We start from the raw sequence: 24,376 nt of genomic DNA on the forward strand, positions 1-24,376 counted from the left end.
AACTTTGCTTCAGGATGAGAACAGAAATCGTGCTCTGGCGGTGCGGCGGCAGCGGGAGGCCCCATTAGCTAAAGTGGTGCTTCAGGTTAAGAACAGTTTCAGGTTAAGTATGGACCTCCGGAACGAATTAAGTACTTAACCCGAGGTACCACTGTATTGGCTAGTAGATTGCAAGAAACCTTCAAATGGAAGAATTCACAGAAACACAATGCAGTCTCTACCATGGTGCAACCATGGGGCCCTTCGAACTGTGCCACAGTTTACAGATGTTAGGTTGGCAGAGGGAGTCTAGAAGAGGGCATTTCCCATTGTGCCTCTCCCCACTCTTCTTGCTCTGCTTTTGTCAGCAGTTAACTCTGGCTTTCTGACTGCTATGGTTTCACTGACAATTGTGGTTTTCTAGTTTGAACCATTTTGTTAATTTGTTACAAACGAAAAGCAGTGTATGAAGTTTTGAATGAAGATGAACTATCACCTCTGCTGCGTTGTTGCAGCAAGCCCACAAATGACCACCAGACACAAAAGCACCTCAGTTATTTAATCAAAATAGGCACAGACAAGTCCATGGTTATTATGGGCCTTCCCAGGCGCAGGCCGCAGCTTCCCGTCATATCAGTTTCTGCAATATGTCATTCAATTCTTGTTTGATTTCTCCCGGGTCAGTTTCTCCACTTCCTTCATGAACCGGAGGCACAGCTCATCTTGCCATGGTAAAGCTACACACTGGACGGCCACAGGAAGTCCCACAGCCCCTTGCACTGCCTGCAAGGACAGAACAAGGCAATAAGGTTTTTTTCCTACCAAATAATGGCTTCTGATGCCCACTACAAAGCAGTTGCTTCCAAACACAACATGGCGACAAACCTTCACAAAGACCTTGTCCCACATATCATTATAGTGCCCTCTGAAACTCTTCAGCTCCTCCTCATCCTCCTCTGTCACCGACGTGACAGGTACCACCCCGGCGGGGAAGTCCAAGTAGTTATACAAGATGGTGTAACTGGCTCCCACTGCAGAGTCAAAATGACAGGTTAAAACTTTTAAGTATAGATAAGGGCACCTGGTCCAATCTCTTTGGCACTTTATCTAATCCCTCTACAGCAGAGAGTGCTATACGATTCACCACTACGAGTCCTACGTGACAGATTCTCCTCCTCCTTTTACTGGTGAGAAGACCGACTGGAGAAATCAAGACTTCTCTCAAGCAATGAAACATGGACCACTTCATATAGGGACTTCTCCATGCCAGTGGCCCTCAATAAGAGACTGCAACGTCTTTCTGGATGGGATCAATCCCCATGGGATCAGATTGGCCCATACATAGTAAGGCCCTGACAAATGTTACAGGGGAAGCACCCACTGAACACATGAGGGGATGTAATCAATGCAGCGCTAAGCAATTGTTCCATCAGCACAAGGGTTCCTCCTTGTGCAACATAATATTCTCATTCTTTCTCTTCCTCCTTCCCCCAAATCTGTCCTACGTGTTTCCCCAACTCTCTGGAGCATATTTCAGGAAGGTGCATGGGGCAAGAAGGGTGAGAAGTCCCATTGCACCAGTGGTCATCCTCGTGCTAAAGCAACAAGTTTGTTGAACACCACCAAAGCTGAATTACACTAGCACTGCCACCATGCAGCTGAGACAGGTGTTTGACAAGAACATGGGCCACTACTGCAAACTCTCATCTACACAATTACTCCAGCACACAAGTACACTTGCTCTCACGAAAGGGGCATAGATTCGCAATTATTCTAAAGCCAGAGCTGGCATGGGAATAACCCTCCCACCCATCCAAGCCCAGCTGCAATCCTTGTGACAAGTTGCTGTGAACCCATGGGCTTTCAGATGCTGCTGGATTCCAACTCCCATCGGCCCCAGTCGGCATGGTCAGGGATAATGGGAGTTGTAGTCCTACATCTGGAGGGGCACAGCTACCCCACCCTGCCTTAAAGCATGCTGCTACACAATGTCTTATTAGCACAGCTGACTTGACCTGGATCATCTTATTGCATTTTTACATTTATATTTGGAGATGGAGCAACATCAGATGCACTCATAGCAAAGGGCTTGGTAAGGCCACTTCTGCCATAAGAGGAGGTGGTGTTGCGGGCTCTCACAACCCCTCCCCGTGCACAGAGGGTGGGTGGCCAGCCCTGTGCAATTGGAGTTTCCCGGCTGCATCAATGGCCAGGCCGGCCAATCCAGTCGGTCAGGGGGTGTGGCCTGCCCATTAAAGGCAGGGCACAGCCAGGAGATCTCTCTCTTTTGGCTTCCAGTGCTGCATCCTGGCAACTATCCAATTGTTTTGACCACTCCTCAGTCACTGATGTAAGGCCCAGCTGAACCTTGGGCTACTTTAAAAGCAAGGCAAAGGACAACTGTTCTTGGGTCTGGTGACTATCAAGTTTCAATCAAGGAGTGGTTAAAGAAAACTGCTTACAAGCAAAACTGGAGCAAAGAAACCATTTCCCAAGGCTGCCTGACAAAAGCCCCTCTTCAGGCATCCTATATTAGGGTTCAGTCAACAGGTGAGGGAGGACAGCAGCAATGACCAGGTTAGCTATGCTCACCTCTGCTTGGTTGCTGTTCCAGTCACCTGCCATGCATTGGAAGCCAAACTTCAGAAGCAGTGAGCCTCCTGTACTCAGATAGGCTCTCTGCGGTTTTTTAGAAGCTTTGACAAGGAGGCTCTCCACTTTGGAAGTTCACTCTCTAAGCTTGTGGAGGGGGGCAGAGCTAATGGCCTCCCTTGAGTGTTTGCTTAACCACTAATGTAGAATGCTTGAAGACAACCAGAGAGATATTTGCTCTCCATTATGTTTTGTTTGCAATTCCCTACTCAACAGTGACTTAGAGAAGAAGTACTAATACACTGAATGTATTTCCTATCAGGGTTTTTTATTATTATTGCATTGCTCTCTTGTACATTCAGTTAGAAGTAAAGAAGTACCATCAACCTCCTACTCAGGTTGAGAAGATCTTCTGCCAAGCACATGAATGCCACTACACATCACCCAAGCATATGTGCCTTTTAAGTAGGAATCTATTGCTGCTAAGCCACACTGACTCATAAAAGGGGGTTAGGTTGTGCAACAAGATATACTGTACATCCAGTCCACAGAGTATTGTCTGGACAATAAAGAGGCTTCTGTGAACACAAAGGTTGGCCATTCTTGGCTTAGAGCATCAGAATGCAGTGCAAGTTGCAGTATAGATGAAAGTACTCCAACATATACCAGTGCCCTCTGGAGACTTCATTTCCCATGCAATGTGGAATTACCTGACAGTCTCCCAGGGAGCCCAATCTTAAAAGCAGGACCCAGGACAGGACAAAGCACCACATCTAGATCTAGCCTCCTCCATTCACCAATGAATTCCTGGCAGTATTCCTAAGAGGGGAGAATAGTTAAAAACAAAAACAAAAAAACAGCAGCAGCAACAGGCATACTTCAGCATGAGTGGCTGCACATGACTGGCAGCAAACAAGAATCTAACTGGAAGAACTAAGCATGGCCTGACCCCCAAAATTCCTGTTAAGTGAGTGGCAGGATCCAAGCATCAAATCAAGCATGAGCATAATGACATTCTCTCCAAGGCAGCAGAAATGGGGATGTTGGGGAGAGGAGAGTACCCTGGAGTAGCACAGAGTTTGAAACAGGAATCAACTGCTTTGGGCTCACTTGTGATAAAAAGCAGCAATCAAAAGACTTACTTAAATAAAGCCCCTTTAAAGTTGCATGTTTCTAAAATCCTCTGCAACTGTCACTTCTGCTGCAGGCACATGGAAAGATGACATTTTAAGGGGGGCTTGGAAAGCAGCAGCAATTTCTGATAAGGAATCATCAGCAAGCCATTTTGTTAGTGCCCTTGCAGCTTGAGTCCTCTTCAAGGACACAGTTCAGAACTCTGGAGAGCAGCCAAGACCTGCCATATTGGGATCAGCCTCCATAGGTCCTCTCCACCCAATTTCTTCTCTACCAGATGTGGCCACAGGAGCAAAATATGCAGTCCCTCTTCTCTGCACATGTTCACATTTGGATGTAAGAACATAGGACAGTGCCTTAGATTAAGTCAAGTATCTGGTCTCACCCAGCAGTGACTCCCTGGGGTGTCAGACAGGTGTTTTCTCTCAGCCCTATCTGCAGAAGTCAGGGATTGAGTGTGTATTCTGTTAGAGCTTTAGAACTTTTAAAGCTCTGGGGTGGACCAAGATGATATAGAGCAATTCAGATGCCATTGTGACCAAATGAAGTTCATGACTAATAATACACTGCAGCTAATGTCTTTTACACTAATGTCTTTTAATACTGATTTCAATGTACAGCGTTATTTAAAACGGAAGGAAGATTTTGTATAAAGCTATGTCAGAACTAGACCTCACTTGGGTACATTACTGGGGGAAACAGCTGCAGAAGGCTATGTGAGTAAGCCTAGAAACTTGGCTGGATTTTCATATTACAATTTGAAATAAAACAGATATTGTAATATTTCTCACAGGATGGAAGATTTTGGTCCAAGGCTGACAAAGGTTATAATAGCCTTTCCCATAAACTTCTTGGGACATTTATGGAGCTTGAAATACTCTTAACAACAACAAAACCCTAAAAGGAAATTACCTCAATTTCCGTGTGAAGTTCCCAAAGCTCTTTCACAGACCTGAAAATTCAAAAAGCAGCTGCAGGTGAATGAGAAATTGGTGAATTCAGCCTTTATGCTCATTGTTCGTACCAAGATGGTGCCTTCCAGGTGTGGCAGACTACAGCTCCCATCAGCATGGCCAAAGATGATGATGGGGTTGTAATCCACCACATGAGCTAGTCACGGCCTATGCTACAGGCAAAACTACACAATACCCCAACAATATTTGGTTTGCTAAGGTAGCATATATGGGACTGAGGGGGCATTCGTAAGGAAGAAGGGATGAATGCTACAAAACCCCATTCATGCTCATGAATCCACCTGTGCCTCCATCAAACTAGGTCACACATCCACAGTCCAGTGACCAGGGTTGCTTCCCATTTTAAAGATTTGCTGAGGGGGAATTAAAAAGTAACCAGGGAGGGTTAAGCACCTTCCTAGGTCCCGCCTCAGTTCCCCCCTAAATGCACCAACCTATATTTGCACCACAAGGGCAGCAGGGAGCAGCGATTAGAAACTGCATTTCACCCCCTTAATATACTACTGTGCATTTTTAAATTTTAAAAATTAAATTTATTAAGCTTTTTTTTTTAAAAAAGGCAGCTATTGTACATTTTAAATTTAGACTGCATTTTTCCAGAAAAGCTAAAGGAACTACTTTTCAGTAGGCATGTACAGAATTGCACTGCTAAGACTCCTGCACCAGAACTTAGTGAGGCCATATGAAAAGCCAACCCCAATCTGCTTTGATCTATGCTGAAATTTGCAAGCACTGGAAACTAGCCATCACCTGGACCTTCACAGAAGTTACTTAGATCAGGTAGCGTGTGGGGAGGGGGGAGAAATCAGTGAATGCTCCTCCCAGCCATTCCACCCTCAATGACATCTCCTGACTCTTTGCTCCCAGGTTGTGTGGCAGACCAGGTGACCTGCCTGCCACAGCAGGCAGGGAAAGTGGAGAACCAAGTTCAAGGAGGAAACAAGTGGGAATCGTTGCCGTTCTCGCCTTTCCACTGCAGTTGGGGGTTCAAATGGGACATGAACAACATAGCTGCTAGCAATGCTAGCATATGAAAGCTGTAAGCCCACCACACCCCCATCCTGAAGCCTTACCTCTCATTTAAGCTTGTCAGCATTTTGGAAATACGAAGACTCTAAGGAAACAAAGAAAGGACTGATAGGCTTTGAGCTGAAAATGCCCATTACATAGACACATTATGCTCAAACAGAAGTGTACCTTCCATTTAGGAGGTATAACATTCTTTTTTATTATTAAGTAAATAAATCATCCTTCACTAGTGGGTCCCAGGGTGGGTTACATGAATTAAAAATGTTAAAAACTGTTTTTTTTAAAAAAAAAACCCCCGCAGTAACAGGAATAGAGTGGATCCTGAAAGCACACAAAGTCAAAGGTAAAGAAGTGTGTCTTCAGCATTCCATTGCACTAAAATGCAGTGCTAATCAGAACTGTTGCCCATTCACCAGGACTAAAAAATCCCTTCTCAAAAAGTACCAACAGCCATAGGCTGCCTTCTTCAGCAAAGCAAGACAGGAGCTAGAGAAGGGGAACTTACTATTGGCTTGACGATGCAGGATAGAAGGCTTCGAAACCAATTTGGCAACTTTGCTAGAAGCACCAATTCCTTTGCTTTGGGATCCGTAGACTCCCCTTTGCTGAAAGGCAACCAAGACAATTAGGTTGCACAACCCTGAGTGAATTATATGTTATCCAAACCTTCAGCCATTTCAGCTCCACAGAACCATCAGCCATGGCTACTGATGTTCAGAACGGAACACTGATCGCTTAACAAAAAGATCCCTTCTTGTCTGGCACGCAGAGGCATTCCCTGTAGGTTATATGTTGCATATAGAGTATGTGACTGTTCAAAAATGTTTTCAGTGGTCCTTAATGTTTTTGTTTTACAGTGGTACCTCGGTTTTTGAATGTAATCTGTTCCAGAAGATCGTTCGGCTTCCGAAACGTTCAAAAACCGAGGCACAAAGGGCCGTCTGCAATTTCCATTGAGAAAATTGAAAAACACGTAGCAGAAGCTGTTTGACTTCCAAGGTGCATTCGAAAACGGAAGCCATGACTTCTGGGTTTCCGGCATTCGAAAACCGAAATGTTCGGCTTCTGAGACGCTTGAAAATCGAGGTACCACTGTATTTCTGATCACACTCTTCTGTTGCCCTCCTTTTTGCCATCCTGACTCTTGGGAGAGAAAGGACAGAATGGAAATTAAAATGCTGCACAATAACATTAAAAAAAACTTTTATTTGCATCAGGTAAAAATCCTGATGGTTTGCTTTTTTTTTTACTATGTTTTGCTATGCTTTATATATACTGTAAGCTGACCAGAGTGGCTGGGAAAACATAGCCAGATGGGCTGGGTATAAATATTATTATTAATTATTATTATTATTATTATTATTATTATTATTATTATTATTATTATTATTATTCCCCTTGTCCACCATGCAGCAGAAAGAACTCTGAAACACAGCAGGATAAAGAGAACAGAAAGGGAAGAAGCAGCAGTGACCTCACCAAGAAAGGTATGAGCGAGATGCTTAGCTAAGTAACCAATGTGAAAAATGGAAGCAGGATCTTGCTGATGAGTACATGATGGTGAAAGCCTTTGCACCCAAAGTAAGGTAAGTAACCAATCTTCTTCTTCTTCTTGGGGTTTAATGGTGTGGGTGCATATACACATGCCAGCATTTATACATACAGGAATACTTACAAGCCTTCTAAAAAAGTGGCACAGCCATCAGCAAACAAGCCCTTGGCAGAAATGCTACACATGAAATCATCTATGTGGCAGGGCTTAAAGGGGACCAGCTAGAAAAGGAAAGCGAGAGTGCAGGATGAGAATCTTTCTCTGTGTAATGCCATGCAAAGGTAAACTTCTGACTTGCAAAAAAAAAAAAAATCACTCATTCATTCTTCATGGAAAGCATTTTACAAGAACACCAGCCAACCTTCCTGGCAGTGACAACTACAGCAAGTTCCAGAGAAGGAGGCAGATGTTGTTTCTTTCAAACAACCCTCAACTGAAGCTATTTCTTACTGCCCAGATTCTGGCATTCTAGAGGAATTGGACAAGTTTCAAAATTTTCTCCCCAAATCATGTGGTGAAAAGAAAAGAAGTAAAATATCCATCCCCACTTAAATGAAAGATTTCTATATGCGGCTATGCTTGAGGTTAGAGCAGTGAGGAATACCGAGTCTAAAGCCAGACACAAATAATCATCATGTATTGTCCATGTTCAGGTCTAGGATCAGCAGATAAGCTTAAGAAAATGGGAGGCATTAAAGTTAGCATAGTGCAGCAAGTCACAACCCCACCTTATCATGGCATACTGGTCATTCTGAGTTCTCATTCTTTAAGATGTAAAGCACCAGAAAAAAAGGAAAAAGGAAAAAGGAAACACATTTAAGGACTTTTTTCTTCTTCATTAAAATATGACTGACTTTCTACTCCTTCCTTTCTACTTCTTAGCCACCCCATCTTCTCTTGCCCAGGACATCAATGGAATTATAGGTGGTGTTGGTGGGGAGGGGGGTGTTTGTAGGTGTGGAGACAGATACATACCGTGTGGCCAGCCTTTTCCAGAAGTTGCTTGGTTTCTAGTACAGCCCGTCTCATGGAAGGGCTTGGCATAGTGAAGGAATCTGTGACATAGTAACCTATCCGGAGGGGCTGAGAACTGGAGTACACCTAGATAAAATGATCACAAGGTTAAGAGAACAGTTTGGAAATCAAAACATAACATAATCATTTTGGAGTCTTTAAAGACAGATGCACTAGATCAAGCTTTTAAGTGTCGACATCTTATCCTCCAAAGAATCCTGGGGGCTGTAGTTCACCAGCCACTAAACTACAATTCCCAGGACCCTTAAACTACAGCTCCCAGGATTCTTGGGGACGGGGTTGTGCTTCCAATCTATGGTCTGAATGCAGCCCCATTCTCTACTAGTCAATGATATTTCTCAGAATAATCCCATATCCATGCCAAGAGAAAGCATCTTGAAAATCTGAATTCCCAGTGTACCTTAAGCAATGATTGCACTACATCTGCACAAGTCTACTTTTCACAATAGGTGATGTTGTGCCATTTTCTACCCATTTCTGTAGGGAGGAATGTATCTGAAGAACACCATTATGCAATTTCTCATGTAAGTAGGACCCTTCATTTTCCCTCACAAGCTTGTGGGAATAGGATGAGGACTAGGGAGGCTTCCGGTCTGATCCAGAAGGATTTACATGTTGTTCTTAACCTCTTTCACCCCACAATACCCTTGCCCTCAGCACAGTCAGTCAGGAATACAGGTCCAATGTTCACAGACACCCCCCCCTCTAGACTAGAATAGACTAATAAACTGCACAATCTGGGATGGCAGCAGAACTTAAAATATGAGCCAGAGCTGCCTGCTAGATCTTACTTTAAAGTGCCAATGCTGTGTGAGGTACTAATATGGAACGCATCCTCCGAGTGTATGAAGAGAGACTGTTGCATCTCATCACAGCACACTCCAGCACACCTGGGATTAGGGTGAAGGTTTCTAGGGCAGAGGATATAACATTCCCCATAGAAATGAGCACCAGAACCTCCATTTTGTGAAGCTCAAGGTTTGCACTGAAAGGAAAGCACTCTTATTCCTCTCGGACCTTAGTCACCCCAGTTCTTTCAAGGTACAAAGGGGGTCCATGCCAACTAACCTTGTCTCCTCCCCATGTCCAGCCTGGACATCTGCAGAGAGGCAGCCCTCATGCATATATAAGCTGCGCCCATGAAGGATCACTCCCTGCAAATGTTTATGCTGTACACACAGATCCCAGGTTTGGGGCTGGTCATAGAATCATAGCCAGATTGCTCGGGTAAAGTATTTAGACAAACCCCTCCCCCCAATGTTCAGCAACTAAATAAATGTGTGTCTGTTAGCAGTGAATACTGTATGTTAAACTCTTGAGCATCAGTACAGAAGGTGTTGTTTTTTTATCCCACATATTGGAAGTGGCCCAAAAGGAAGGGCAGAGCAATGTTACTGCTTTCACCATGCATCTGATTATCATAAAAAGGAGGGTGCCTTTTCCTTCAGCCCTCTCACCTGCTCATTGAAGAGGAGGGGAGGCACTGTGGGATCCAGCCGGAACATTTCATTGCACAAGAGAGCTCTTAAGCAGAGAGCTAAGCTGTCAACGTCTTTCGCCATTGGCCCTATGCCAGCAATCACTGGAATAAAAAATAAAAGAGAACAACACGTCTTGACAATAGGATCGTCTTTCAAAACAGAGAAAACACTTCTGGGAGCAGGGCATCATGGGGATCAGAGCACTAACTGAAGCTCTTTCACCACAGAAAGCAAGTAAGAAGAAATCCAGTAAAAGCTAACTCATAACAAATTGCCCTGCTGCCTAACACCCCTTTAGAATCTCTTCACTATTCAATAAACAATGAAAACAGAAGCCTTTAAAAATAACCTGTGATATCTGAAAAGCAAATGAAATACTACTGTAAAAGGAATTATGGAAGAAGCTGGTCAGTTATTTATTACAGGAAGAGTGTGGGCTACATGCAGACCTCAGCTCAGAGACCTTTCTTGCTAGAATTTCCACATCTGCTGCCACCCAAAAATCACTTCAGTTTTAAAAAAGCTTCTGGTCCTCAGGACTGAAGATTTCTACTTCAACATGACAGCAAAATATCAACACACATCCCTAACAGCATGTTTTTAGAACTCATTTTGCAATTTTAAAAAGGATGACACAATAGAGTGTTGTTGTTGTTGTTTTTAAAAAGTGTATAAAGTTGGATTAACCCATTACTATGTAAGAATTCAAAATGACCACATTTCCACCACCTAGACATCTCACTCTTTCCAAGCAAATGATAATCACCAACCTGATTTCTGCCCACGAATGCTTGGTATAATTCCTTTTTTGCTGTGAAAAGATCACCAGAGAAGATGTTTCAGCACAGCTTTAAGGGTTGCTGGTTTCCAACACCTAAGTTTCCATTGTGTTCTAACAGGGAATCTATTCCCAGACCCCAGCAGAGATGCTGCTTCTCAACCCTTTGAGGGTTCTCTCCACTGAAGAAGGGATAAATCTTAGCCAGCAATCTAGCGCATCCCATTAAAGGAAAATCTCAAAAGGCCTTTTGTCCAAGCAGGGAAAAGTTGAGAGACTGGCAGAGTAAATCCCATTAAGTTCAATGCAAATTACTCACAGATAAGAGAGTATAGGATTGCTGCCCATTTTGAAAGAAGGAAGGAAGGAAGGAAGGAAGGAAGGAAGGAAGGAAGGAAGGAAGGAAGGAAAGAAAGAAAGAAAGAAAGAAAGAAAGAAAGAAAGAAAGAAAGAAAGAAAGAAAGAATTAACTCCCCAACAAGTTTAGTCCCTGTGCAAGAACTTAAATTTGTAGCTTTCTGCTCCAAGGATTAACAGCTTGCCTGATTCTTGGGAGTCTTCTGCCTTTATGTGTACAATGAACCTAGATCCTGCGAAGATCAGCCCCCACCAGCCCCCAAGAAAGGCTTTAGTCTATATATATATATATATATATATATATATATATATATATATATATATCTTAAATGCTGTCTTTTAAGGCTGCAAACTTGCACTGTACCTAATTCGGCCACCTGTGGTTTTGAATCCACAAATTCCACAGAAAGCAGCCGGGATACGAATGCTGCCTCCTATATCTGTACCAAAGCCCAGGATGGATCCTCCGCTTTTAATAAGAGCACCTTCGCCTCCTGAAGAACCACCTGGACTTTTGGAATGATCCAGAGGATGGAGCGTCTGACCAAAGATCAGGTTGCTGCAGTCATAGCTAAAAACACAAGAGAAGGCAGTCAGGTGATTAAGCCACAGCTAAGTCAAATATACCTTGCCGCCCCCTGTCCCAGATAGGATCCGTGACATGGCTGCAGCTCCCTTGCCCAACCCCCTATATAAATATATTCATTTACTTATTTCATAACACTTATGCACCACTTGATTGGATAAACCCTCAAAGCAGTTTACAAAAAAAGGATAAACTCATCCATAAGATGAATCAATAACAATCTAAGACTTTCAAAAAGTAAAATAACAATAGACTAAAAACAGATTAAAACTTGCATCAACTTTCTAAACATCCAGGTAGGCTTGCCTAAACAAAAAATGCTTTTCGCGGGCACCAAAAAGTATACAGTGAAGGTGCCTGATTTATATCAATAGGCAGGGAGTTCCAAAGTGTAGGTGCTGCCACACTAAAAAGTGAGGAAGACCAGGCCAGAGGGTACACACACCATCAGCTCCTGATAGAACCAGCAATGGCCTGAGAGGCTTCTCAGGGCACCTGATTCCCACCTTCCCTGGGGCTGCTGAAGACCTGTGTGCACTGAGGGAAGGCAGAACTGAGGGAGACCAGGCCATGGAGCACACATACCACTGACTCAGGTGGCTCAAGAGGATTCTGCCACTGTACTTTTTATATAATGTAGTAGTTTTGGTGTTTTAAAATTGTAACCCACCTCAGGTGCCTTGGCAGAAAGGCAGAATTAAAATCCAGTGCATAAAATAAACAAATCCTGTCATTATGTTCCAGTCTCAGATATTACCCTGCCCTTTAATCACAAGAATTCATGAGGCACCTAACAAAATATGGAGTCAGAACATACCCTTTTAAACACCAACTTAATGAAACAATCAGGAGAGCCAGAGGCCTGACATGATGGCTACAAAGGAAAATAAGAACTTGATGTCGAAAATCTGGTCTGAATTGGAGATTGAAGAATGGAGAGATCTCCTTATGTGGAGATCTGAAGACCCAAGGATTATAAATTTGCTTAAGGTGGAAGTTGGAGCTTTGGGGACATTTGGACTTGAAAGGAGTAAGAAACAAGATTCGGGCTCCACTTTTAAGTATGGAGGTCTGGCTGGAAGAAACATGGATCCTGTTGGGCCAGAGCTTCTCCGAGATCTGGTGTTTAATATTAAGGACTATCAAAAAAACCAGCAGAGAGGAATTGAGAGAGAATTAAGAGCCTCGGACGTGAGATCTCCAGGCTGATAGTAGACTAAGACTGATGGACATTTGTTGGGGATTGAAACCGGGAAAGGGGGGGGTGGAGTTTGGGAATCCAAAGGGTGCATAATTACAATCTGTTTTGTTTTTACTTTGCTTTGTTATTTGTATGACAATTGGGGAATTCGTGGAAGGGAATTTGGGTCGACTTTAGAAAAATGTTTTAAGAATGAGTACTGATGTATAAGTATTGATGTTTAAGTTTGGATAAGGCAAAATTGGTTTTTTAAAATGAACTAAATAGAAAAAGGTCAAAAATTAGGGATAAGAACTTGCTGAACTAACAATTTGAATTGGAATATAAGAAGGGGAGGTGTGGGGAAGTCAGGGAAATATGTTATAGAAAAATAAGGATTGTGAACTTTATGTGTTTTTAAACTTTTTTGTTTTTTCTTTTTTGATTCTTTTTTAATGTATTAAAGTTGAAAATTTCAATAAATATCTTTTTTTTAAAAAAACCAAAATGAAACAATCAGGAATTGTCTAATGAAGCATGATGCAAGTTACCAATCCTCTCATTACCACAGAGTTGCCCATCACAACAAAAGCGTTGGGTGGGCAGTGGGTTGAGAGAGAAGGTGGGGTCATTTACCACTTGACAAGCAGGAAGCAACTATTCCACAGCTATTCAGAGGCTGATTTCAAGAGAAAACAAAGCTATAGAGAGCTCTGGAAAAGTCTTGTTGCCTAGCTAACAAAACCACTTGCCACACTCCACTGCAATCACAACAATGCCCAACAGTTTAAATGCCTAAAAGAACAAAAAAAAAAACCCACATTTGTGATTGTTTCTAGAAGGCCCATTTTAAACCATATGGGTGCAGTTTTGCAGCATTCAGTTCATAACTTCTGTCTGACAGCATTTGTTTCATCTTCTATTTATCCGCAGAAAAGTGCTTTCACACATCACATAGTCATCCCAGGCTTCTGATGTCTGAAAACACCTATTGAGTTTAAAGAATCAGAGTAATCTAGCCCAACCTCTTGCCAATGCACAATATCTATAGACTGGAGTTATTGATATTAGAATTCTTGACACTCACAGTATTGTGAGCATGCAAAGTAAGAAGTTTCTGATATATGCACCACTCAGCAGACCAAGGGAGAGAGTATAAATTCCCTCTTTCGCTTACTCTTCTTCCTAGAGTAACAGGCTCGAGCAAATAAACTGAACGAAAGCTACTCTCTGGCAAAAGGAACAGAAACAAGTGTAGTTTATAGTTCCTTAATGGAGGCTCAATTAACTTACAAAAAATAAAACTTCATTAAAGCATAGAATCAGAGTTGGGAAGTATCTCAAAGGTCATCTAGCTGCCCCCTACTGATCAAGGAAATCCATTGCTACCTGGTTTTTTAAGCAGTCTAGGTGACTACCTAAGGAAGGCAAGCCCACCCCCTTTCTGAGGCCATCTGTTCCACGGATGAATAGTTCATACCATCAGGAAGTCCTTCCCAATGTTCAGCCAAAATCCTCTTTCATTTAATTTGAACCTGTTAGCTCTGGATCAACAGAGAAGAAAAATTTTGCTCTACCATTTACAGTATGTGACTTCAAACATTTGGCTGTCATGTTGCCCCTGAATTATCTCTTCTACAGGTGAACCATATTCAACTCCTTTCCTCATAGTATTTGTTATTTTTGTAAATGCCCACACAGAAATATAGCAAGGGGGGGATTATATGATTTACCTCAATAAAGACTGAGGAACATTGGTTTTTACAAATGGAATTGCTCCTTGATGTTTCAACACCTGAATGACAACTGCATCTGTTGCTGCAGGCAGGTTGAGATGCTTCACCAGGCCCAGTGTGGAGTCATGGCCCTGGGTGTGGGGTGAGGAAGAGAACAGAGATAAGACATCTGGTTCTTACCCCAGATCCTTCGGATATCAAACAGTAATGCTGCCTGCAGTATAAGTCACAATGCTCTTTCACATATGAATTGGCTAGTAATATTCCTGATGATGGAGAGTTATATCCATGAAGAAATTTGAAGCGAGTATCAGTTGTATCCAACATGGCTACGTTCATGTCAACATGTACACTAGAAGGCTAACAGGTCAGTCCCACTGCCACTGTTCAGTAGGGTTTCCCCTCCACACAGGATTCTAGCACAGCAATTGGTTTTGTAAAGGAATTGACCCAGCAGAAGATAATGCCCCACTATGTGCAGGAGGGCATTCACAACCAAACACATATCTCCTACTACAATGCAACTTGAAAGAGGATCTTCTGCAAGTGATGGGGCTGGATCTTGACACATATGAAAGCAATTAGAAGACTGATCATCACATCAAATTTTGGAAGCTCCACTATGCAACTGCCATGTCGCACTGAAAAACTGCCCCCAAATTAGGAACAGCACATCATTCTGAATGAATCAGACCCCAAGAAATGGGATCCAAGTAGGGTTGTCATACATTGGGAATTTCCTGGACATACCCAGAATACTGCAGTCAGAAGCAGTGTCCAGGCAGAAATCAGCAGAAATTTCCAGGAAAATCCAGACGTATGGCAAACCATTATTTGTGCCGCTTTTCCTTAAAAATAGCTTTTAAATGTCAAGAACTTTGGCCAAAAACAACAACCTTTGTGCCCTGATCTTCACTTTCTGAAATATGGCAACCTTAGATCCAAGTCTCATTTCTGCAAAAAGTATAGACATCATGCTACATTGCCAATCCCACCCTGCCCCTCAGATTCTGCTAAATAAGAAGTTTGCCTCAGCAATTTTTCTAAGACATGGTTTCTCTACAAATTTACTGGTTTGACACATGAGCACAGGGCATTGTTGCCCATGGCCAAGATTGGTGGTACCTTGCAGTCAATGGAGTCCTTGATGCTGATGGGAATGCCATAGAGCAAACCCTTCTTCCCCTGACTTTTCACGTGCAGAAGCTGAGACTCACAATCTTCCAGATAATCAGTCACACAGTTGACATCTCTAGTCACTTTCAAGGCCTGTGAAAAGCAGGAAAAGGCAATCAGTTCAACCCACCTTCCGAAGCCGTCTGTTCTACAGCTTAGTACCTCATATAATTAAGACATACTTTCCAATGGTTAAGTCAAAATCCCCTTTTATGTACTTGGGAGTTTGGGTTCTACCCACTAGAGCAATAGAAATAAAGTTTCCCCAGCCCAGAGTGGGGTAGAAATATTATTATTATTATTATTATTATTATTATTATTATTATTATTATTCCACCATCTATGCAACTTATCAAGTTTAATAAACAAAATGAAATAATGTGTTTGTGTGAAGGGGAGGGGTTATTGTTTTATTTTATTATGTATCTTATGCTCTCATTTTATATTTTGATGTTGTGAACTGCCCTGCTATCTTCAGATGAAGGGCAGTACCCAAATTTAATTAATAAATAAAAATATTTGAAGACCACTGTCATATTGCCTCTTAACCATCTATTCTCCTGGCTAAACATAGCAAACTCTTTCTAATTTTCCTCATAGGATTGGATCAACAGGCCCCTCACTATCCTTGTCCTCCTCCTCTGGACTCTTTCCAATGAAAGTTAATTTTCAAACCAATCGGTTCAGGGTTGGAATGCAAGGGAAATCCATGTTGGCACACTGAGCAGCAGACCGAAGTTCAGACAAAGGATTTACAGTCTGCTATGTAGCATTTATTTGCTTGAGTGACAAAACCACTTCCGTTCCCGCTGTAGTACTAAGTCCCCAGTGGCACACAGGGAACAAATTAAGTGCAAAACATTGTGGACAATATTGGCGCTATATGAACAACAATAACATAGATGCAAAAACCTTCAAGCATTCAACATTTACAAAGCACCTAAAATTTTCTAAGCACTGTACAGGTATTATAATATACATTATACAGTGAGTCTGCAGGCAGGGTCTCATAGCCAGGATACAAGAAGTGAGCAGGGAAAGAAACTGGGGCAAATAAACAAATCCAGAAAATAGGAGCAGAGTGATTTTTCAGGCAGGGAGCAGGAACACAAGCTCCTAGCAGCTGTCAATAGTCGGGGTCAATTCCCTTTCACCCTGGATTCCCTTGAACAAAGGGCACAGTTTACCAGCCAATACTTCACTCTGGCCATCACGTTCCCTTCCCCACACTCATTTCCCTTTGCTTTTGGTGGAATGTCAGCCACACCTCACCTGGTCCATGTAGGCATAGAGGACATTCTCAGGTGAGAGTGATCCATCCCTCAGTTTCCCACAGAGTTCAGGAAGAGCCAAAGACAAGATGGGTTCCAGTTTATGACCTGGATTCTGAAGGAGAAATAGTAATAATAATAATAAAAATTAAAACTATCAAGTCCAGTGGGGTTTTTTTGGGGGGGTACACATACCCCTAAACATTTTGTGAATCTAAGTTTGGTCTCATTGAGGGGCAGTACTTCAATATGAGTAGGAAAATGAGAGTACCCCTAAACACTGATCGAGTCCATTTTTATATATATATATATATTTGGCAATCATACTACATTGCTGACTCACACCAACTGCTTCTATAATCCCACATTATAAAAGCAAGTGCTTGAACAGCCCAGAGGAGCTCCAAAACCAGGAGAACAGTGGAGCTAAAGCAAAGAGGGAGAAAGAAAGGGGAGAGAGGAAGAAAAAGAAAGACAGAAAAAGGAGCCCCGGGTTTACCGCTGCTGCCCCCATCTCTGCCGACGGGAAAAAAGAGGAGAGGTAGGTGAGCACCGGGAAGGAAAAAGAGGCTCTGAAAAAACAAGTGGCTGAGCCCGACCAGAGCTCCAGCGGCAAGGAAAACAGCGAAAAGCCGCATGACAAAGGAGATCACAGAAAGGAAGAAACTACCCTTTTTAATCCCTTTCTTTTTCTTTTTTTTTAACCCCCTTTTTGTTAACCCCTTCCTCCTCCCCCTCTCTCTCCCTTTTTTTTAAAAAAAATTTTTAAATCTTTTTTATCCCCCCCCCATATACCTACTTTTATCATTCTTCTTTTTAAAAGAGGGGCCACTGCTGCTGCAGCCACCCTTTACTTGAATTTTTATTGTTGTTTCTACCTTTTCTACACTATTTAAAGACACCCTTTTCCACACACACACCCCAACTTAAATCTCATTTTATTTTCACCTCAAACTCCCCTCTTAAGAATTAAAATGGCAGTACCCAGAAAAGAGCCCTGAAACAACACAGGTCATTTCCTGGGACTGCCACTTCGCCCCAGACTTTCCACTCTCTTTTACCTATCCTCTTCGTACCTTACTCATTTTTTAAAATAAAATAACTTATATATATATATATATATATATATATATATATATATATATATACACACACACAAAAACACATTTTTTTAAACCTTTAATTCTCATTTTTATCTTCTACCCGTACCATTTTAATTATTATTATTATTTACAAACAAAAGATAATAATAATAATTAGGGGGAAATAGTTTTTTAAAAAAACAACAACAACAACAACAACAACAACAACAACAACAACACACACACAATCCCCCCCCTCTTTTTAGAGCCCTTTCTATTCTAATTGTCAGCTTCTTCTTGAGGGGGGAATCCTTCGCCCCCCTGCTACGACCACCACTCTCTTTTAAAACAAAAATTTTCTCCATATCACTGCTATTGCTATTGATACTCTCCCCCTCAACTCTCCCCTTTTATTTTTCTCTTCCTTTTTTCTCTCCCCCCTCTCTCTCTTCACCCCTCCTTATTTTTTCCTTCTATCCCACCTTTCACTTTCCATCCCCAATTTTGTTTTCTATCCCCTTTACTTTAAAAAATCACCCCCCCTTTTTTTAGCCTGTTCGTCAGATTGTTTTTGAGGGGGGAGCCCTCTCCCCCCACCCCTCTTTTAAAATAAGACTTTCCCCCATACCATTGCCACAGTTCACCCTCCCTCCCTCCCTCTCCCCTCTCTTTTGTTCTCCTTCCTTTTCCCACCATTCCCCCTCCTCCTCTCCTTTTCTCTCCCTCCTCCCTTTCTCCCTCCCCCCTTCCCCTAAAGGAAACACATACACACATTCATATCACTGTATCATACTTTGCCCCCCTCATACTATAGCTAAAACTATTGCTGCAATCTATTACCGCTGATATTACTGTACTATCTCTCCTCTCTCTTTCAACTCTCTTTTTGTCTCTCTCTCTCTTCTCTTATACTCCAATCTCTCCTCTCCCCCCGGCTCCCCCCTTCTTCTTTCTTCTTCTTCCTTTTACTCCCTCCACCCTTTACACATAGCCTATTTGTCTGTCTCTGCTTCTGAGTGCACTCCCAACCCCAACTTCCACCTTAACTGGACCCCAGTACAGTACCCCTTTGGGGTATATACAACCCCCTCCGAAACAAATATTTCCCCTGGCCCCACCCCCTAATCTTTTGCATCTCTACCTGCTGACCCCCTCCCTTTATATGAACTGTCTGTCCGTTAATCTACTCATCTTCTTACCTGCCCCCCCCTCGCTTTGGCGGCACGGCTGAGGCAACTACAGAAGCCCTACAGAAGTTCTTAAAACACAGGCTAGAAGTGACACAAATGACCACCTAATCCAAACGCTCTGCACAAGCCACCAGCCAGCAATGCCTGATCAGCTCAGCAACCCAACAATACCCAGGAACCACCACTGCCACAACTCCTAACCACCGCTCTACTCCAAGAGGATGCCAAGCCAACCTCAAACCAAAACCATTAGGGAGACTGAGATGACACCAACCAGGGAGATGGCAAACAATGCTAAGACCATAACTCCCCTTCAAGATGATGACCGCCCAGTAACGAAACGAGACCTGAGGGAAATGGAAGCAAGATTAGAAGCACGATTAGAAGAAACACTGAAGGCCACAATGGCTCCCATGCAGGTACTAATCAACAATCTAACCTCCAAAGTGGAAGCTCTAGAGAACAAGAACCAAATGCAAGAAAGAATAATAGAGCAATACCGGGAGGAGAATGCACATGTGAACAAGAAACTGGACGAACTGGTAAACCAAATGGAAGCAGAACACAGAACACCCCACTCACACACGAAAACAAAGATCACCACAGCCAATCACAAACAAACAATCACACCCTAGGCCAACCCCAAACTCTCTCACCACCAAAGGAACACAAGTGAACAACACAAGCAACGCTGACACCAAACTCTACATACATTAAGCATAATAGAAACACCACCACCTGACCCCACCCCCATCCATCTTCCCTCCCTCCACCCCCTTTCTTTCCCCCCCTTTTTTTTTCTTCTCCCCCTAATGCCTCAACAAATGAAACGGATTTGTAAAAATGTTACATGGGGGGGGGGGGGAAATACGAGGCATTACACTTCTGTAAAACAAGAAAATCCTAAATAAAATATAAAAGCAAGTGCTTGTGTTTCAACACAGCAAGAGGAGGGATGCTGCTAAAACTATTTTTGTTGCACAACCTAACGCAATCTTCTGGAAAGAGCACTTGACTCGATCTGAAGATACTGATCAAAAAACCTGCTTTCAGCAACTCTCAGACACAATTACTCATTGGCTGGTAACATGGGAGCGGCCTCCTTTGCAAGACTGATTCAGGCTTGACTGCATCCATTTCTTGGATAACAGAAGTGGTACAGTGGTGACAGTGCTAAAGGCCTTCCAACCAGTGGTGGAGCTACCTGCTCCAGCACTGGGAATGGCATACATCTGGGGGAGTGGCTGGTGCGCGTCCCAGGGGCCGTGGTGCATGTCCCAGGGGGCGTGGCTCACTACCCGTGGGGGCGTGGCATGCATTGTGGGGGTGCACATTGAGCGGTGTGCGTCCCAGGGCGTGTGTGGTGAGCGCCAAGCATCCCGGGGGACGGGGGCAGCCGCGATGAAACCACCCCCCTGATGGCACCTGGGGTGGCCCACTCCCCCACCCCCACCTTCATCCACCAGTGCTTCCAACACTCCATCACATTAAGATTAACAGCCAGTGGAGCACTTGATGACATGGCCTGATGAATTCCTCTCTCTCTCTCTCTCAAATCTTGATTACTTGGAGACTGGACTTGTTGTGGCCACATTGTTTCTTCACTGTTTCTTCCATTGCGCTCTGGGACAGGTAGGTGGCTTGCATTTCAGGGTCTTGTACTGTCCTAACCACACTCAGTGAGGGAATCGCACTCACTCCAAGGCCACTTGTTGAGTGGAACAGTGGGTGGGGTGGCCCACACTTCCTCCCCCCTCTCCCTGCCCTACCACTGAGCACTTATGGTTGAATTTGCAACCATATGTTGAGCACACGTAAGATGTGATTTTGCTGGACTTCTGAAAATCACTGGGAACTTTCCAGTTCTTCGACCTAAGCTTTCTTGAGCTTGAAATCTACAACATACTTTAAAAATCATCATTATCAGTGTTGTGTAATGGTTAGAGTAGGACCATGGAGACTAAATTTCAAATTTCAATTCACCCACGAAGCTCACTGAGCAAGTCACTATCTCTCAATCTATTTTGAACTGTTAATTACGGTAAATAAATCCAAGCCTTTGATTGGATTATGACACCTCAGTCACCAGCCCAGCCCAACTCACATAAGTTTAGCAAGCAAAACTTTCTTCACCATCATTCTACCACATTTCAGTGCTTGGCTGTTCTTAATACCACAAACCATGGTAAAGGACCCCTGGACCACAAAGTCCAGTCAAAGGTTACTATGGGGTGTGGTGCTCATCTCGCTTCAGCCGAGGGAACCAGCGTTTGTCCACAGACAGCTTTCCAGGTCATGTGGCCAGCATGACTAAACCGCTTCTGGTGCAATGGGACACCGTGAGGAGTGCCAGAGCGCACGGAAACGCTGTTTACCTTCTTGCCACAGCGGGACCTATTTATCTACTTGCACTGGCGTGCTTTCGAACTGCTAGGTTGGCAGGAGCTGGGACAGAGCAACAGGAGCTCACCCCATTGTGCGGATTTGAACCGCCAACCTTCCGATCGGCAAGCCAAAGAGGCTCAGTGGTTTAGACCACAGCCCCACCCGCTCCCACCACAAAAAACCATGGCAGCAGAGGCAAATACAGTGGTACCTCGGGTTAAGTACTTAATTCGTTCCAGAGGTCTGTTCTTAACCTGAAACTGTTCTTAACCTGAAGCACCACTTTAGCTAATGGGGCCTCCTGCTGCTGCCACGACGTCGGCGCACGATTTCTGTTCTCATCCTGAAGCAAAGTTCTTAACCTGAAGCACTATTTCTGGGTTAGCGGAGTCTGTAACCTGAAGCATATGTAACCTGAAGCGTATGTAACCCAAGGTACCACTGTAGATTTCTGCAGGCACAAGCTTTTGTAGACTAAAGTTCACACTTAACATGTTTGTGTCTGGAAGTTGCCACAAAGTACATAGTAATGAGTCAAGATCAATCTAGTGGGACGTACTTCTGCCACAAATGCAACTGTTGCACAGAACAGAGTCCATGCAGCTTCTCTCTCTGCCACAGCACTGTGAAAAGGCACAGCTCCCTTTTAGGAACCCTTAAAGCACGGGCAAGCGGAATCAATCTGGGGGCCGCCATCCCCTTCTGGGGGCCACGTACCAGTGGTGCACAGATTCAGAAGTTAAAGTGAGCAGAGCAATGCATGTAAAAATTGCTTTCATACAACAGACTAGCTTCAGCGCGCAACACACACACACACCCCTTCTCCAACTTCCATCCAGGAAAAGTAATTGAATATCAGAGTCCAAGAACACCTTGCAACAGGGGAAGGAGGACATCGCGCGCTGGAATAGGGCCAGTAGGGGGAGCGGCTGGGAAGGAGGAGGCTTGGTGTGTGCATTCACACACACACTGAGGACAGAGGACAGAGGCTTCTCACCACAGCCTTAAAGTTACAGGAGGAACCTTCGACGTTAGGGCTGCAGCCGGCTCTGCCCCGTGACCCTCCAGGGGGACAAAGCCAGCCGGTCTTTCCGCTTCGGGGGTTTTCCGACGACCCTTGCTCGGTGTCTCCAGCTGCCCCCTCCCCCGAGGCAGGAATCAGGTGCGCTCAGCGAGTAGCCGCTTCCAGCCCGACGCCACCTACCTGCTCTTTGAACTTTCGGACAGCTTTTAGCATTCGCTCCAGTGCGCGCTCTCGCCTTTCTTTCGCCTCTTCCACCTTCCTCTGGACTTTCCTCCGCCGCCGCCATCGCAGCAGGAGCACCGTCGCCGCCGAGCAGCAGAAGAGAGCCGAGATGAGGCTGACGCTCATCCTCGTCAGGATCCCGCGCGGCTACTGCTTCGTCCGCTACCTCCGCGGCCAGCTGACAGCTCCGGAAGGCGCGGCCTCCGCAAAGGGCGGAGACTGGATTCAGGGGCTTGGACTCCCACACGGATTTCTCCAAACGCGGCGCCCCGGAAACGCATTCTGTTTTCATCCCTTCCTCCTACCCGTACCGTTAAAATCCGGGTTTCCCGGATATACAGTGCTGCTGCCCGAGAACCCCTAGCTGCGATTTAGAAAGGGACAAGTTTCTGGTCCGTAACGCGGCGGAGGATGGGAAGCTCTGGTGGCTGAGCGAGGGTCGCCACATGCCAAAGAGGACGGGGCTCCTGCGCCTTTAATACTGTAGTTGGGAAGAAGAAGGGATGTCAGCGGGTGTAACTCGCGTAACAAGCCCCAGCAGCTGATTTTCTCCCTTCTACGTTAAAGGTGCAGCAACCCCAGCCTCTTCTCCTCCCCTGGTCATGAGAACGAGTCTTTTGATCATCTAACTTTCCCCAGCTATGTAGATATCCTATGCATCCTAGAGGTAAGGTCTACGACAGGGGTCAGCACACTCTTTCAGCAGGGGGCCGGTCCACTATCCCTCAGACATTGTGGGGGGCTGGACTATATTTGGGGGGGGGGGATGAACGAATTCCTATGCCCCACAAATAATCCAGAGATGCATTTTAAATAAAAGCACACATTCTACTCATGTAAAAACAGCAGGCAGGCCCTGCAAATAACCCAGAAATGCATTTTAAATAAAAGGACACATTGTACTCATATAAAATCATGCTGATTCCAGGACTGTCTGTGGGCTGGATTTAGAAGGCAATTGGGCTGGATCTGGTCCCTGGGCCTTAGTTTGCCTACCCATGGTCTACGATGTACAGTGGTAAAGTGAACTTCACAGGTGTGTATAGCAGTGGTTCCTGATCAGCTAAGTACTGTGGACCCCGTTTTTCAAAAGCCAAGCCATGGACTTTGAAAAAATATATATTTCTATTGGTAGCTTTTCTTATGTGAATGGTGCAACAGACCCCTAGGGTCTGTAGACCACTAATTGGAAACCACTGGGTTGTGTGTATAATCCACATAATGCAGCCCCTCTACACTTCCAAACACAGCATGCTGAATTCTGCCAAAAAGATACGCACCAAGAATACATGAAAGCTGAAAGCATGCTAATTAACCACTTTACATTTTTCCCCCCTGGCATCTGATTGCCGCTTTCTGGTTTTCAACATGTCTTGGATTCCATCAAAAACACTTTCAAAGTAATATGTTTGTAAAAGCACAATGTGTACTAGAACTAACATTTTAATATACCATTGTTTTATCTTTGTAACCCAGCCTTTTAAAGAAATGTCCACCAAAAGGTTATACAGTGGTACCTCGGGTTACAGACGCTTCCGGTTACAGACTCCGCTAACCCAGAAATAGTACCTCAGGTTAAGAACTTTGCTTCAGGATGAGAACAGAAATTGTGC

At 44.0% G+C, this 24,376-nt stretch overlaps 1 protein-coding gene across 1 annotated transcript; it reads right to left on the reverse strand.

Moving 5' to 3' along the window:
• Window positions 1-523: 523 nt before the first annotated feature.
• On the reverse strand, window positions 524-23,136 carry LOC128415823 (fatty-acid amide hydrolase 1-like). The gene is made up of 15 exons (XM_053392536.1): window positions 22,722-23,136; window positions 16,862-16,975; window positions 15,539-15,682; window positions 14,411-14,544; window positions 11,276-11,482; window positions 10,547-10,587; window positions 9,753-9,877; window positions 8,236-8,361; window positions 7,384-7,481; window positions 6,214-6,313; window positions 5,753-5,793; window positions 4,618-4,657; window positions 3,282-3,390; window positions 865-1,010; window positions 524-762 (listed from the first exon to the last, which is right to left on the reverse strand). The coding sequence occupies exons 1-15, from the start codon at window positions 22,887-22,889 to the stop codon at window positions 634-636; spliced, it is 1,722 nt and encodes a 573-aa protein (XP_053248511.1). The 5' UTR covers window positions 22,890-23,136; the 3' UTR covers window positions 524-633.
• Window positions 23,137-24,376: the final 1,240 nt, after the last annotated feature.

The sequence above is a fragment of the Podarcis raffonei genome, chromosome 6 (assembly GCF_027172205.1).
Source record: "Podarcis raffonei isolate rPodRaf1 chromosome 6, rPodRaf1.pri, whole genome shotgun sequence".
Lineage (NCBI taxonomy): Eukaryota > Metazoa > Chordata > Lepidosauria > Squamata > Lacertidae > Podarcis > Podarcis raffonei.

Excerpts from the sequence above, each read along its gene's own strand:
- LOC128415823 (XM_053392536.1), bottom strand. The coding sequence starts at position 22,889 with ATGAGCGTCAGCCTCATCTCGGCTCTCTTCTGCTGCTCGGCGGCGACG. Across the intron at positions 16,976-22,721 it reads TCCGAAAGTTCAAAGAGCAG|AATCCAGGTCATAAACTGGA; the intron begins GTAGGTGGCGTC and ends TTTCTCCTTCAG. Across the intron at positions 5,794-6,213 it reads CCTGCATCGTCAAGCCAATA|AGTCTTCGTATTTCCAAAAT; the intron begins GTAAGTTCCCCT and ends TTGTTTCCTTAG.